Below are 15,034 nucleotides of genomic sequence, written 5' to 3' on the forward strand. Positions count from 1 at the left end.
CTGCTCCCTTGTTGAGCCACTAGGGGTAGGTAGGAACAGAGGATCGACAAAGAAGAGAGGGTGGAACTGAGAGGAGTAACTCAATAGACAGAAGAGAGGAAATAATGAGGGGAGAAAGAAGGAGGGTGCTGAAAGTGAAGCCCCGTTGGTCTGCCACATATGAGCACCCTATAATGAAGTCGTAATTACAGGTCCCTATCAGCCCCACCCCCCTCGGCGAGGAAGGAGGTTGGCGGGGACACTGCTGTGGGATGCACATGCGGCCCAGGAGGTGGGCGGGGGTCAATTAACTCTCCCTGCAGAAGGAGGGAGACCCCTGAGAATGGAAAGAATGAGAAAGACCTGACTAAACACACCTAGAGATGACGGAAGATGTAGATGGAGCCTGAAGTGGAAGAAGGGACAACGGAGGCTAAAGTTAGTGGTAGAGAAGAAAGGTACAGATTTTTATTTTTTACACGCAATGATATTATGTGATTTCGCCAGAATCATAGGCTGTGGAACCGACGCCGAGAGGCGAAGCCCGTTCCCCAGTTCCATGTAATAAAAGCATCAAATAAACCTACAGAGATTATAGCGTAGAGCAGACTAGAGGGAGCTCTGGTGAGAAAAAATAAACACACAAATGAAGTAAATAAGCGAGAGCGGGACAAGAAACATACAAGCGGGGAGAAACATCTAACTAAAAAGGGGTCAGGAAGAAACAGTACAAGAACGACGGGGCTGCATGTTCCTAATTTTTCTTTGCCTCTTTTTCACTGTGTGTTTTCTTACCCCCCCTCTCCCCACCCCAGCCAGAAGGTAGTTAATAGCTTCACACAAAGGTGGGATGGCAGGAAGGAGGCCACGAAAGCAAAAGATAAACTTTTGATTTGTTGGCATGTCAATGAAGATGTTTGTATTGGAAAGATAAGCCATGAAGGGAGATAAGACGAAGGGCACATGGGAGGATGGTGGGAGGGGGTGGGGCATGTGAAACAAGCATGGAGGAAAGGGAAAGACTTCAAGTGAAAGACGAGCATTGGCCGCGCGGCCGTGAAAGGTGGTTTATAGTCATATTTGTCATTGGCAGAATTACTTAATGGCACGACTATAATAACAAAAAAAAAAGTACAAATGTGTCAGGCATGCCTCTCTACAAGCATGTATTTTGTGCCCGGGCTTATTTTTCGCACCTGTCCAACCCTGCTGTTCAGTAGCGACAGCTGCCTTCGCACTAGACCTCTTACAGGAACTTTTAAAGTGTGCTGTCACCCCATGAAGTCAGCCATGTCGGTGTAGTGCCCGATGCGACTAAAGGATGAAAAGGTCGGGTAACAGCGATGCCCTTCGGACACTGAATTGCTTTAACACGAAGCTAACTGTTTGCAGGAGCAGAGGTGAGAAGCAAATCACTGAAATCAACAATGGCGGAGTATTCAAGCATAACAAGCATTGACCGCACGTGAAAGTGTAAGCAGCGCAACGCAGCGGGGGAGGGGAGGGGCGGAGGAGCATTGAGGAAGCAATCAAGTGAGAGGAAAGACAGATAAAGCTGGTGGTTGCGCGCGTGAACGCAAGCGCTAGGCCAGCTAAAGCAGCTTGTGGTAGCACTTTTTAAAGCCCCTACTAAATGTCTCTCCGGACAGCGAATGCGCTGGCTCAGGTGAGACCTAAAAAGGACTTTATTTTATCAATATGAAAACATGCCATCAAGTTTCTGGTGAAGCCATAACCAATAAACGAATCACAAGCCTCTATTGGGTTCACAGCCTTAAGTTATAAAGTGTCAACTGCACATAAATAAATAGGTTCCTTCAAGTAAGATGGAAAGTACAAGTCATACCAAAAGCGGAGGTTCGACCATCTGTCTGTAACATGCCTCCACATTAGTTACCCAGTCGTCCGGAGTTTCTTAATCACTGCCTGTTCAGAATGTATGTTTATTACATACAGGAAAGTATGGAAGGTAGGCAAAGTCCAACTGAGAAATGATTCAGAATGGGCACTGGATTTCAGAGTAAGGCTGTGGGAATCTGTGTGAGTGAATGTGTCTGACTGTGCCAGTGTCTGTCTGTCTGTCCATCTATCTTCTGTTTATTCATCGGTTTTTCTGTCCATATGCGCCCATCTTTCTATGTTGGCTGTCTATCTGACTGGCTTCATCTGACCGTATGTGTCTGTGGATGCCTGTATCTGCATATCTGTGTGTGTCAGTCTATGTACCTCTGTGCATTTATGACTGTGACTGACCGTCCTATGGATGCAGGAATGGAGGCATTAATGTTTAAGAACAGTAAAACCACAGATCCTGAACAATGAATTCAAAGAACTAAAGACTATAAGCCACAAACAGTTACAAAAGGGCTGAAGAAAAAGCATCTCTGTCTAATAAGAATGCTGGTACTTTAAAAGGAATTTGAAGCCATCCATTGCTGAATAGCCCTCCTTGTGTGAACTCCGCTTCCCTTTGTGTCACCCTCTACTACACCCATTCCTAAATTATATATACATATATATTTTTACAAGTTGCAGAATAGGAAGAAAGGAGGGAGGCAAATGATTAAGTGCACTGGAATCACGTTTAAGCTAATGTTTCCTTACTTTGATGCTACGATTTTCCACCTTCAAAAGTGGTTGGAAAAATCCCTTCTCAGTTTAAAATTCCACAGTGGGGCGGGAGAAAACTGCATATGCCCAGCCAAGCGTTGAGTTAATATGTTGTGGTGAACTCTGTGGCACCTAGCTGACATTTGTATATGTGCTAGAGCAATGCTTGCAAAAATAATGCAGAGCGGCCAAATCTGCTGCACTACAAGTGTCTTGGAAAGGCTTTTGATATTACCTTTGATGTAGCAAGCTCGAAGTCGAGGAGCCTGACCTCCTTCGATGTTGTAAGCTATTCAAATGGTTGAGAGCTAGCAACAGTGACTTAACTCAATTTACTGCCAGCCGTCATACCATGACAAACAGAAGCTCTGGGCATTTTAAGGTTTTTGTCCGTCCTATGTAAAACATATATGCTTATAAAAAAATGTGAGTGTTTAAAGTAACTTTAGCCAAAGAAGCACGAGATCTAAGCTGAAAGTGAAATTCCATTAATACCTTTGAAATTAAAGAAGGAACTGTGTAAATGAAAGCCTTGTTGATACTACACCACACTCATCTTTCTAGCTGGAAGATCGATATCAAATCAGAGCTGGTTAGGATCAGGAAATCTATGCTGCTTGTGGTCACAGGTTGAAAATGTGGCATGCATAACAGAGGTCAGACTAGGTCCAAGTCTCACTGAGCAGCATGATCTTTAGACAGAGAATAAACACTGAGAAGACTCATAATTGCATTTTGAAAATGAAAGAATGCCACTAGAAACTGCATACCTATTTTATATGACTGCTGGAAAAACCTTGTGCTTTCTATACAATTTTTTTAAGGAAACTGCAGTGGGGAAAAAAATTGCCAAGTTCTTTAAAAGGCATTTATGGGAAGGCCCACCACCAAACGCCTATCTGGAGAGTTGGGCCTGCTTGGCACACCACAAAAACATTGAACTATTTCAGTAGTGTACCTCTTGGATCACCTGTAAATCTAACTGTTAAATACGCCAATTTGTTTGGAACGTTTTGCAATATTTGTCAATATTTAATGCAGTATCTGAGATTTAAGATCCCCGCAATAAAACCTCATATGCATATCCCTATGCCGCAGAATAAAGGTTACTCCTTTTTTAAATACTGCTTCTATGACAATTTATTTTTTGCTGAAGATTAAAATATGTCTTTACCTTGTCGGGAAAGTTGTTTTCAGTTACACACGATGGAGGTGCATTAGGTTCTTGATAAATGACAAAATCTTTCCTGAGAAAAAGCAAGAAGAATCAAACATAATTTAACAAGTCTTAAAGAACAATAAAACACTGTTGGGACTGAAAAAGAAGCATTTGTATTTCAATCATATTAAACTTACGAAAAATATGAAAACATGACAGGAAAGTGAATATATCTGTTACAGGGTGGCAACATTTCTGTTGAATTTTAAGGGGTTAGTTGCATGTACAATAGGAATAGGACAGGCTTCTGTTTCTACAAATAGGGCCGGTTGGTACTGGAGCGAGAATTTCTTCATATGGCTTAGCGAGTTAAAGCTAATCCCAGGTCAATGGCTCTATTATTTATGGCTGCAGGCAGTGGAAGCTGGCACCATTTGTACTCATAGTACTCACAATTCCTTTGGACTAGTATGTCAGATCATTAATGGTGGCCAGGTCCCAGGGCGGCTAACCTCAGACCCTAAATAGTACTGCATTAGTTGCAGCTTTCCCTTGACCCCCTGATTTTTGGTAAAGTAAAATATACAGGATGGAGGAGAAAGGGCAAACAAAACAGGGTGGATGATAAATTCTGAATATCAGACAGTGCATTGGGTTTAGGATACCCACTGACATGTAATAAGCATAACGTTTTCATGTGCTATCTAACATTAAAAACATTATTTCCATGTTCATACCCATGAAGCAGTCAGCTGCTTTCCTCATGTGCAGATGTGAGTTAACAAGCCAGGTATCCATTTTTGTAGAGCAAAGTTAGCTGGAGAGCAACAGAGCACTGCATTTCTTTTTGTCAATCAGCCTTTTTTTCTGGTTCTCATTTTAAGTACGAAACCTTAATATACTTTGTTGTTTTAATGATCTTTCTTAAGCAGGCACCATTATTCATAAATATTTTATGGAATATCATCCCAATAGAAGTACAGAAAACAAAGAAAATTCATGTTAATCTTTAAAGAACTCTCAAAAGTTTCTCTGAAAATGCTTATCCCATTCACTGGAAACGATATAGCATATTAGGGACAATCCGAAACAAGGAGGAGCGTGGGAAGGGGGTGCAGCAAATACACTCCATCTTCCTATTATTATTATTACTTATCTGCCTCTCACTGTCAGGAAGCACATCTCCCAAGTACAGGGGAGTGGGTATTTCATATTTGTACACTTGAGTCACAAAGGTGCTGTATAACTCCAAAGGCATGTCAGTTCAGACCTCTTAACGGAGAAGAAAAACTAGCCATCAATGTTCTATTATGATGATAAAGATGCATTCAAACAAAAAAAAAAAAAGGGAAGGGAAACGCTAACACTGCCACTAGAGAGTGAGAATCCACTATCAGTAGAGGGTATTAAGAAAAAAGGTGAACGTTCACTTGAGTAAATCTACACATATAAGATTACTCTCACACCTTCAAGTAAGTTTACAGCTTTAGGCTATTCCCCATTTACAGGTGTAAAGATACTCAAAAGAGTAGACTTACATGTGCCCACGCAATGAGACAGGAGGTGGGGATCACCAAAAACGTCATTCAGGACTGTAAACTTACTACTCTGCACTTTATGACTCTACTTTATGCTCTGCACACCTGTCTAGACCCCTGCAACTGGGGTGGACATCTCCTAGTGGCAAAGTATAGGGAAAATATAAAATGGTATAATTTAAAAATAATAGTACTTTTATAATTTCAATTGTAAATGAAAATTACTTTTAGATATATTTATTTGAATAGTAATACACATTTAAAAAAATTTGAAAACATTTAACCAATTCAAGTAGATTTAAAATATTTTCCACGATTTATTATAAAATTCTGTCTAAAGTAAAATGTTATATCAATTTATTATGTATTAAGTTACGGAAAGCTAGCTATAGAATTAATTTGTAATCATAATAAAAAGGTACATTTCTTTTTACATTTAAAACAAAAAGGTAATTACAATATTTTAAAAACACAATTTTAATGTAAATATTTAAATTCTTAACATTAAAAAAGTAGGTTTCATACACTTAAAATAAATTAATTCATTTTGTCATTATTTCCCATGGGGTTCTATTATAGGTCGCTACCTTTGTTATTGTTCTATGGGAGGGTGTTGCAGTACCAGTGGTTGGACACGTGTGGTGCTGGTCTTACTCCAACTGTTTTGGGTCCTTTTGGCTGTATTAACTATAAACATGCAATTTGTGAATAGCAATGGCGTTACTCTTTATTGGGTGGGTATATGTCCCTCCTTAACACCCTCCCTAGTCCTTCTTTAAACAGTCTTTCCTCCTCCCCAAATCCCTTCCCAGTAGTGGTAAGTATTCCTCCTTTTCCAGTCACTCCCACTGTGCCTCCCACATTTACAACAGCTTGCACCAACATGTGAGGAGATCTCAGTAGTCAGAGTGCAGATTTCCACACATAAAAGATAGGAGAGGCAGAGACATTGACTTTTTGTAAAGTGTTTAGTAGTTCTAGCATAGTACTACTAAGCATACTTTAAAATGAAGTTTTAGATTAGGTCCCACAGTGTGGAACACTTTTTATGGTGACTTCCACTCCCTCCTACACCCGTTGTCAACCACTGCTGGAAGCACCATACAGGTGGATGGTGTCTGTCAGATGCTAGAAATATTAGTATGCAGCTCCTAGCGACATTTTCCACTAACTGTACAGAGTTATATTTGAAGGAGTTATTCCGCAACCATGGACCAAATATTGAGTCTCTGTGACCACCTGTTATCAATCCTTAGAAAATATTTTGTGATCAAAAGACCTCGAAATGCAGAGCACCAATTTTTAAAATATACAAATAACAATTTGGCAATATTCTTTATTCTGCGTTTGAGTTGGATAGTGATAAAGAGTTGTGTAAGTAGGAACTGAAGAGCACTGGAGTACCGCTAGAAAACAGGAAAGGTCTGCTGGATAAATTCGTAACGTGGATTTTTTATTTTCAATCATATTTGTAAGTTGGTTATTCATTAAAAAGTCCAAAAAACATAGGACTCAAAAAATAAATCAGAGGGTCAAGGAAGAAAACTATATATTGACAAACTGTCCAGCAAAATATTTTATACACGTATAATAACATACAGCTCGTACACCACATATTAATGACATTTCAGGAAATTTGTGACTAAACGGGCAGTCAATGAACAAACTATGAAGGAGTTTGAACAAAGGTACAAATTCATAGTCTGTCACGGAGTTAAATTCTCTACTCAAAGTTCTTCCTGTGTTTTTACATACATCATTTTTATATGTGGAAGTAGGCTAGTGAAGAATTATTCTCACTAAAGATTGCAACTCTATTAAATCACTTGTGTTAACAAGCCAAAAAAAGCCAACTTTCCACAAGCATGTGAATGCATCTTACTTGTACATGAGGGAGAGTGCGCTGATTTCCACTTGGCCGACCCATTCCTGTATTCCAAAACAAATGGAAAAAGAGCTCTCAATTTGCGATTTCTTCCCACACACAGGCAGTTTGCATATTTTTCCATAAAACAATTACTCATTTCTTAGCCATTAATTATCTTTCTCCCAGTTGGTTTTAGCATCTTTTTAAAAAGTCATTGGTTTTGTCAGAAGAGGCATGACAATAAGAGTGTGGTTGCATCGAAAATTCAGTACTGGTAATTCTCGCAAAGGAATGCAAATGGGTTTTTGCTTTGATGAATAAAATCTCTAGCTTAGGTCTTCAAGCCAAAAATCTCTTCAAGGGCAAAATCGTTTATATGTGCTACACCTGAAACATAATTGCCAGTATTGTACCCTTGTTTGGGATGTGAAGTGCATTAAGTCGCCAAAACAGGAGCACAGCCAAGAAAACATCCAAAGAGCACACAAAAAGATATCATTACAAAACTAAAACGAGACAAAATGCAAACGGGTACCTTGGTGATTCCAGGTTTGTCAGTTGATATGATGCTATATGACGCTATTCATTACAACCTTCTTATTGGTTGGTTAGTTACATTTTGTTGCATATGCTGTCATGGTGGATAGTGTCTCAAAATATTTCACTTTCTTCCTGTTCAATCACACCCACAAACTGGAGCTTATTTTTCATCAGCTATATCCACTATCATATACAGTAACCAATTAGGTTCTGCAATTTTACTTGGTTTCTTCAGCGTACACAAAATGGATACATATCACACCAGATATTAGCTGTCACAGATTATGTAACAGATATGCCTCAAATTGAAGGAAGGTTCCAAGGAATGCTTTTGGTTTGGAAGTTGGGGACCCCTATATGGAAACTATACCAGCTATACATAGGGAATAAACATTCTTTGAAAAAGGTCTACAGCTAGTAATGTGTTATTCTCAAGAATACCGTTATATATAAAAACCCATTACAAGTAGACTCAACACCTAAAGTAGATTTATTATTTAGATTTTTTATTATTTCTGGAAATAAATGATTTTTTTTGTTGTATTTTGTTTATATATACAGAGAGCAATTTTTTTGGGGTGGGGAATTTTTTCCTCTTTTTCTTATTTTATGTAGAATTTTCACATTTATAACAAGTCATGATATAAGGTTTGTACATTCATAGCATTTCATATTGTATCATATCACAAAAGAGGGGATAATATATAAAAAACACACATCTATAAAACACACACGAGTGAATATTAGACTCAGATGATGATGAGGGCAAGGCGGTAGGATAACACACACTACGCACGTTTCGGCATGAGAGCCTTCATCAGGTGTCCCGTCTTTGAACAATGTGTAGCACTCGATGTGAAGAAATATAGGGATAAGAAGATTTTTTATATTATGTCGGTCATGCGTCAGAGCTGGATGTCTCCTTGCTGTTCCTAGTATTCCGTTATTTATATGAGCAGCATTCTCGGCCTCGGGTGTAGCTAAAAAACCACCTTTCTAAGTATGGTATTACGTCCGAGAGTCGTTAGGGGGGACCGTCTATGTAGATAGCAAAGAAATTTAGTAGGTCTTGATAGTTGAATCTGAATAATGAAGAGCTGGTAGCGTGACCAAAAATCTGTCAGGTGGATGTAGATGGAATATGATTTGGTTTTTAAGCTGTATTGCTAGACCTCGGGCCAGATATTTCTAATTACATGTTGGAGATCGGAAGATGTGGATAAGCTGTGCAGGATATGGCCCTCTCTCATCTGGCGGTGCTCTGAACGCCGGCGGTAAGGTCGGGAGTAGTAAGCGATATCCACTATCATATACAGTAACCAATTAGGTTCTGCAATTTTACTTGGTTTCTTCAGCGTACACAAAATGGATACATATCACACCAGATATTAGCTGTCACAGATTATGTAACAGATCTGCCTCAAATTGAAGGAAGGTTCCAAGGAATGCCACATGGTTACAAGCTGATCCATTAAAATTGGCTTTGCCCAAACAGTCAAAAGTTAGACGTCATGCTTGGGCCCCTGCTGATCACACAACTTTTCCTTTCACTTGGTTTGACTTCAAGAGTGCGTCAGACCATTGCTAGTTCCGAAGGTTCACAATACAGGTGTTATAGCTGAGAAACATTTTAACTTCGCATACCATGCGAACATAGTTAACAAGTGTGCCTCCTGCTGCAAATATTTCCTCTTTTTCGCCCAAAGGCTCACCTTGATCTTCACATGGTCCTGTCTCTTCTGCCTAACAGCATCCTCATGTGGCGCCTTCAGAAATCTCTAGACAAGCTTCATAGCATTCAAACTTATGTGTGGCTCATTTGTGCTCTAATACGCAATGACCACATTACAAAGGACCTCAAATCCTTTCACTGGCTCTAGATTAAAAAGAGATCTCCCTTTCAGAATCGGAGTACTGTTCACAAGTCAATCTTTGGATGCCATATAGCATAGATTTAGCTACTCTAGCTTTGCCAAAGAACTTGTATAATCTACTTGTGTTTCAACCAAACAAAAAAGTGTTGGAAAAGACTACATAAAATCAGAAGAGCCGAGAAAAAGCATCTCTTCCGCTTCCTTTTACGTCTAAATTCCTACAACCTAGCCCAGTTCCAAATACAGGCCGCCACTAAAACATTAAAATGTGTTTAGGATCAGCAAATATTCTGATCCCAACTGTTTTTCCACCTTTGGAGAGATTTGCCATGTTTCTTCTATGGAGAGTTCCCAGAACATCATCACTTGCTGGCACGTGTATTACCTACAGCAAGCTCTCGGACATGCCCTGTGGGATTTTTGTACTTTATAAAAACTCTGATTAAATAGATCACAACTCTACGCTATGAGGTGGGCTATATCTGTTTATCTGGTTAAAATTCCAGAGTCCAGCTAAATGCCTTGAGGACTCTTCCCTCTCCGAGGTGTTCCCTTTTATGGACATGGGCTGCTTTTAGAAAAAAATATCCCTTTTTATGAATTCAAATGCATGGACAAAGGACTTTTTTACCTTACAGTCTTCAATCCCTGCATTCACAGCTAGTTACCAGTGGGTTGTAAACTGTGACCTGTCAAATAAATATTTATTAAGCAGATTGCTGTGCAACTGCCTGTAAATGGACAATTTGCAATGCAATGTACTAATATTTAGGGTGAATTGCAAATTGCAATCCGGTATACAAGCCAATTTGCACATATTTGTTTTGCGATGCGGAATCATACATTAGGCTCTTCTTGCTATTAGTTCAGACCATAGTGTACCACCTGGGGCAAACACAGCATTTTTTTTTGCATTCCCTTTGAGCATGCAGGGCACTTACATATCTTAATTACTTTTTGGGTACCTGTTCGTATAGTTCAGAATTCTTTGGCGAAGGACACAGTGAACCCGGTGGTGACTTTTTAGCATGCCCTTTGTACACCCAATTCACAGTGAAGCATTTAAAAAAAATTCTCTAGGCTCACTAATTCTCAGAAGCAGGGACTCAAGGAAGTGTGTAATCGATCACCTCTCACGAGGCACCCACTATTATGAGATTATTGCAACTCAGATGCTCTTCAGTATGTTCTGCCCTGTATTTGTGAAATTTTATTGTCTGCTACAAAGATGCTAATCTGCTTTTTAATGCTAGATATGTTTTTATCATTTGAGAAACATTACTTACTTTTTTAAAACATTTGTCACGTTGTTCTGCAAAATACGACTCAGTAGTGCCACCCTTAAGTCTGTGACATAGGGGATTCATCTGAATCTGGTTTCACAGAGTAGATCAGCCCTATACACTCAACCTCATTCAGGCCTCTTTTCCTGAATCACAAGCGTTACACTTTATTTCCGGGTGTCAGATCATTTTGGATTGTAGCTAATGTTGCTTTACTTTATCTGGTGTCATGTCTAAGTGGCTATGTTTTACACCTGTGCCCTTTGTATTCAGGTTACTCCACTCAAGAGTGGCTTCAAAGCGCGAGTAAACTGTAGCAAGCAGTGCTCACCTGACTCCAGAAAATGTGCCTCGCCCAACCCGGGATTCTTAAATCACTTCGTGCCTCACTGTCTCCTCTGAGGGAGGCGGAGCCCTTCGCTGGAACTCAGAATGAGGCATTGTTAGTGTGTGCTGGCCTTCTTGTTGCTGTCTGGCTTGCATACCCTTTTTAACGTTTTGTCATTGCCTTTCACTCGGCTGGATGAAGCTGCCTTTACCCAGCTTCATATGCTAAGGAATATTTATGCAAACAGGTTACGATAGAAAGCTTCAGTCACAGTGTACCTATTTTTGAATCAGAGTACGTTTATTTACACTTGACAAAATTAAGAAGTGATTTCCAGTTAGGGTGCGGGGCATTTATGGAATTGGTACATCTCTCATGAGAGCGTATGGGGCGGAGAAGACTCCGGATTTAAAAGGTAATGGACCATAAGGCTAGAAGTAGCAAACAAGGATATTGAAAATTATCTACCTCACAATGTCCTCATTAGGCGAAGCCATCCCACAGCAAACAGCTCTAGAGTTGCTTAGACTTACAGATAGAAATAAAAGAGTATTGGTCCGAGACTTATTTATGGAGAACTAAATTCATTTGTATCTAGTGTGTGCTGCATTCAAATTCAACACAAGTATTTAATAGCATGTAGAGAACCACTACGTACCAAGGATATATTTCAAAGACCTACAATGAATATGAAACAGGAACGCCAGAACAATTGTAATTAAATTAAAGTCTGTTTATTCTATATACTAGAATTAAATCCCTATTTTATATTTGATATAAGGTTGCAAAAAGGAAAAGAAGGGGGAATTGGCGTGCTCGTGATGGGTAGGTGTAGGTTAAAGTCACTGGTTAAAAAGTACACAATTCAGATAATTTCCACAACAAGCTGGTAAAGAAGACCAGTATAGAGAGACCTGTCCATTATAAAACAATTTTTATAATACTTTTATCTGATTTATATGCATCAATGCAATGTCGAACAAGCATTTACAATGCAATGGTCTCGTCTTTGTTAAAGTTAGAGCTATTGGCATTGCTGATGACATTTTTGTTTTTAAAACATAAATAAATGGCATTGTCATATACAATGCCAATAGCTTAATCTCTCGCAAATGCGAGACCTATTGCATTTGCACCCACACACAGAGCCACCCACACAGCCACACACACACACACACACACACACACACACACAGCCACCCACACACACACACACAGCCACCCACACACACACAGCCACCCACACACACACAGAGCGCCACATGCACACACAGCGCCACACACACACACACAGAGCCCCACACATACCCAGAGCGCCACACACACACACACAGAGTGCCACACACACACACAGAGTGCCACACACACACACACACACACACACACACACACAGAGCGCCACAAGTTCAAGTTTAGCATTTGTATAGCGCACTACTCACCCAGAGGGTCTCAAGGCGCTTGAGGGAGGGGGGTACTTACTTATCGAATATCCAAGTTTTTAGTTGTTTTCTGAAGGAAAGGTGGTTCTGTGTAAGGCGGAGGTGGGTGGGGAGAGAATTCCAGGTTTTGGCCGCTAAATAGGAGAAGGATCTTCCCCCCATGGTGGATCTATGTATGCGTGGAATTGCGGCGAGGGCTTGATTGGACGATCGTAGTTGGCGGGTGGGGGTGTAAAAGGACAGGCGCGTGTTGAGGCATTCGGGTCCAAGGTCGTAGAGAGCTTTGTGTGCGTGGGTGAGGAGACGGAAGGTTATTCTTTTGTTGACGGGGAGCCAGTGGAGGTCTTTCAGGTGACCGGAAATGTGAGCTTGGCGGGGGATGTCTAGTATGAGTCTGGCTGAGGCGTTTTGGATGCGTTGGAGTTTTTTCTGTAGTTTGGCTGTGGTTCCGGCGTAAAGGGTGTTTCCGTAGTCCAGGCGGCTTGTGACCAGTGCGTGGGTGACCGTCTTTCTTGTTTTGGTGGGGATCCAATGGAAGGTTTTTTTGAGCATACGTAGGATGTTGAAGCAAGATGATGAGACGGCGTTGACTTGTCTGGTCATCGAGAGGGAGGAGTCCAGGATGAAGCCTAGGTTACGTGCGTGGTCCGTAGGTATGGGTGAGTTTCCCAGGGCCGGTGGCCACCATGAGTCGTCCCAGGCGGAGGGGGATGATCCTAGGATGAGGACTTCCGTTTTGTCTGAGTTCAGTTTTAAACGGCTGTTCATCCATTCGGCTACATCTTTCATCCCTTCGTGTAGGTTAGTTTTGGCGGTATTTGGGTCTTTGGTGAGGGAGAGGATCAGCTGGGTGTCGTCTGCGTAGGAGATAATGTTGAGGTTATGTTGGCGCGCGATGGATGTGAGGGGACTCATGTATACGTTGAAGAGGGTGGGACTGAGTGATGATCCTTGTGGTACGCCGCAGATGACTTCGGTGGCCTCGGATCTAAAAGGGGGGAGGCGGACTCTCTGGGTTCTTCCGGCGAGGAACGAGATGATCCAGTCCAATGCTTTTCCTTGTATTCCGGCGTTGCTGAGGCGTTGAATAAGGGTGCTGTGACAGACTGTGTTGAAGGCTGCGGAGAGGTCAAGTAGGATGAGGGAAGCTGTTTCTCTGTTGTCTAGTAGTGTTCGAATGTCATCTGTTGCTGCGATGAGGGCGGTCTCGGTGCTGTGTTTGGCTCGGAAGCCGGACTGTGAGGGGTCGAGGGATTTGTTAGATTCGAGGAAGGCGGCGAGCTGACTGTTGACGGCTTTCTCAATTACTTTGGCAGGGAATGGGAGGAGCGAGATGGGGCGGTAGTTCTTGAGTTCAGTGGGGTCTGCTGTGGGTTTCTTCAGGAGGGCGCTGAGTTTGGCATGTTTCCAGCTTTCCGGGAAGGTGGCGGAGTTGAGGGAGCAGTTGATGACGTCTCGGAGATGGGGTGCGATAATGGAGTCTGCTTTGTTGAAAATGTGGTGGGGACATGGGTCGGTTGGCGATCCTGAGTGGATGGAGTTCATCAGGCGGATGGTGTCTTCAGTGGTGATTGGGTTCCAAGTGCAGAGGTTGTTAGAGGGGGGTTTTAGTTCGGAGGTGAGTGGGGTGGACTGGTCTTCGGACTGGTTTTCAAAGCTGTTATGTATGTCAGCGATTTTGTTGTGGAAGAATGAGGCTAAGGAGTCGCACAGGTTTTGGGAGGGAGTGATGCCGTTGGTGCCGGCGGTGGGGTTGGTAAATTCTTTGAAGATGTTGAATAGTTCCTTGCTGTTGTGTGCGTTGTTGTCGAGTCGATCCTTGAATGCTGATTTCTTGGTGGATCGGATCAGTTGGTGGTGTTTGCGGGTGGCTTTCTTGAAGGTGGCCAGGTTGTCAGTGGTTGGGTTTTTTCTCCAGGCTTTCTCGAGGGTGCGACAGATCTTCTTGGATTTCTTAAGGTCATCGTTGAACCAGGGGGCTTTTTTGCTACCTTGCTTGATTTGATGTTTTTTCAAGGGTGCTAATTCGTCAGCGCTGATGGTGATCCATTGTGTGAGGTTGGTGGCTGCAAGGTTTGGGTCCGATGATTTTGCAGGAGGGTTTTGGTGAAGTGATGTGAAGAGTTGGTCGGTGGTAATTTTGTTCCAGTTTCTGCGGGGAATTGGTTGTGGGTCGTAGTCTTTTTGTAGTTGAAGTGGACGCAGCTGTGGTCTGTCCAATGGAGCGCTGTGGTGTGATTGAAGGAGATGTGCTTGCTGGAGGAGAAGATTGGCTCGAGCATGTGCCCGGCATAGTGGGTGGGGGTATCAACAAGTTGTGTGAGTCCGAGATTGGCGAGGTTGTCCAGAAGGGTGGTGGTGCTGCTGTCGTTGTTCTTTTCCAGGTGGAAGTTGAGGTCTCCCAGTAGAATGTAGTC

General features: G+C 41.8%; 1 protein-coding gene across 1 annotated transcript in view; it reads right to left on the reverse strand.

Annotated features, from left to right (window-relative positions):
• Window positions 1-15,034, reverse strand: part of OTUD4 (OTU deubiquitinase 4) — a 577,225-nt gene that overhangs the window by 422,818 nt on the left and 139,373 nt on the right. Inside the window, exons 4-5 of the mRNA XM_086962254.1 lie at window positions 7,169-7,215; window positions 3,764-3,836 (exon numbers count right to left, since the gene is read on the reverse strand). Coding sequence (XP_086818380.1) covers window positions 3,764-3,836; window positions 7,169-7,215 — 120 coding nt within the window. The remainder of the gene's footprint in view (window positions 1-3,763; window positions 3,837-7,168; window positions 7,216-15,034) is intronic.

The sequence above is a fragment of the Lissotriton vulgaris genome, chromosome 3_1, assembly GCF_964263255.1.
Source record: "Lissotriton vulgaris chromosome 3_1, aLisVul1.2, whole genome shotgun sequence".
In the NCBI taxonomy this organism is placed as follows: domain Eukaryota; kingdom Metazoa; phylum Chordata; class Amphibia; order Caudata; family Salamandridae; genus Lissotriton; species Lissotriton vulgaris.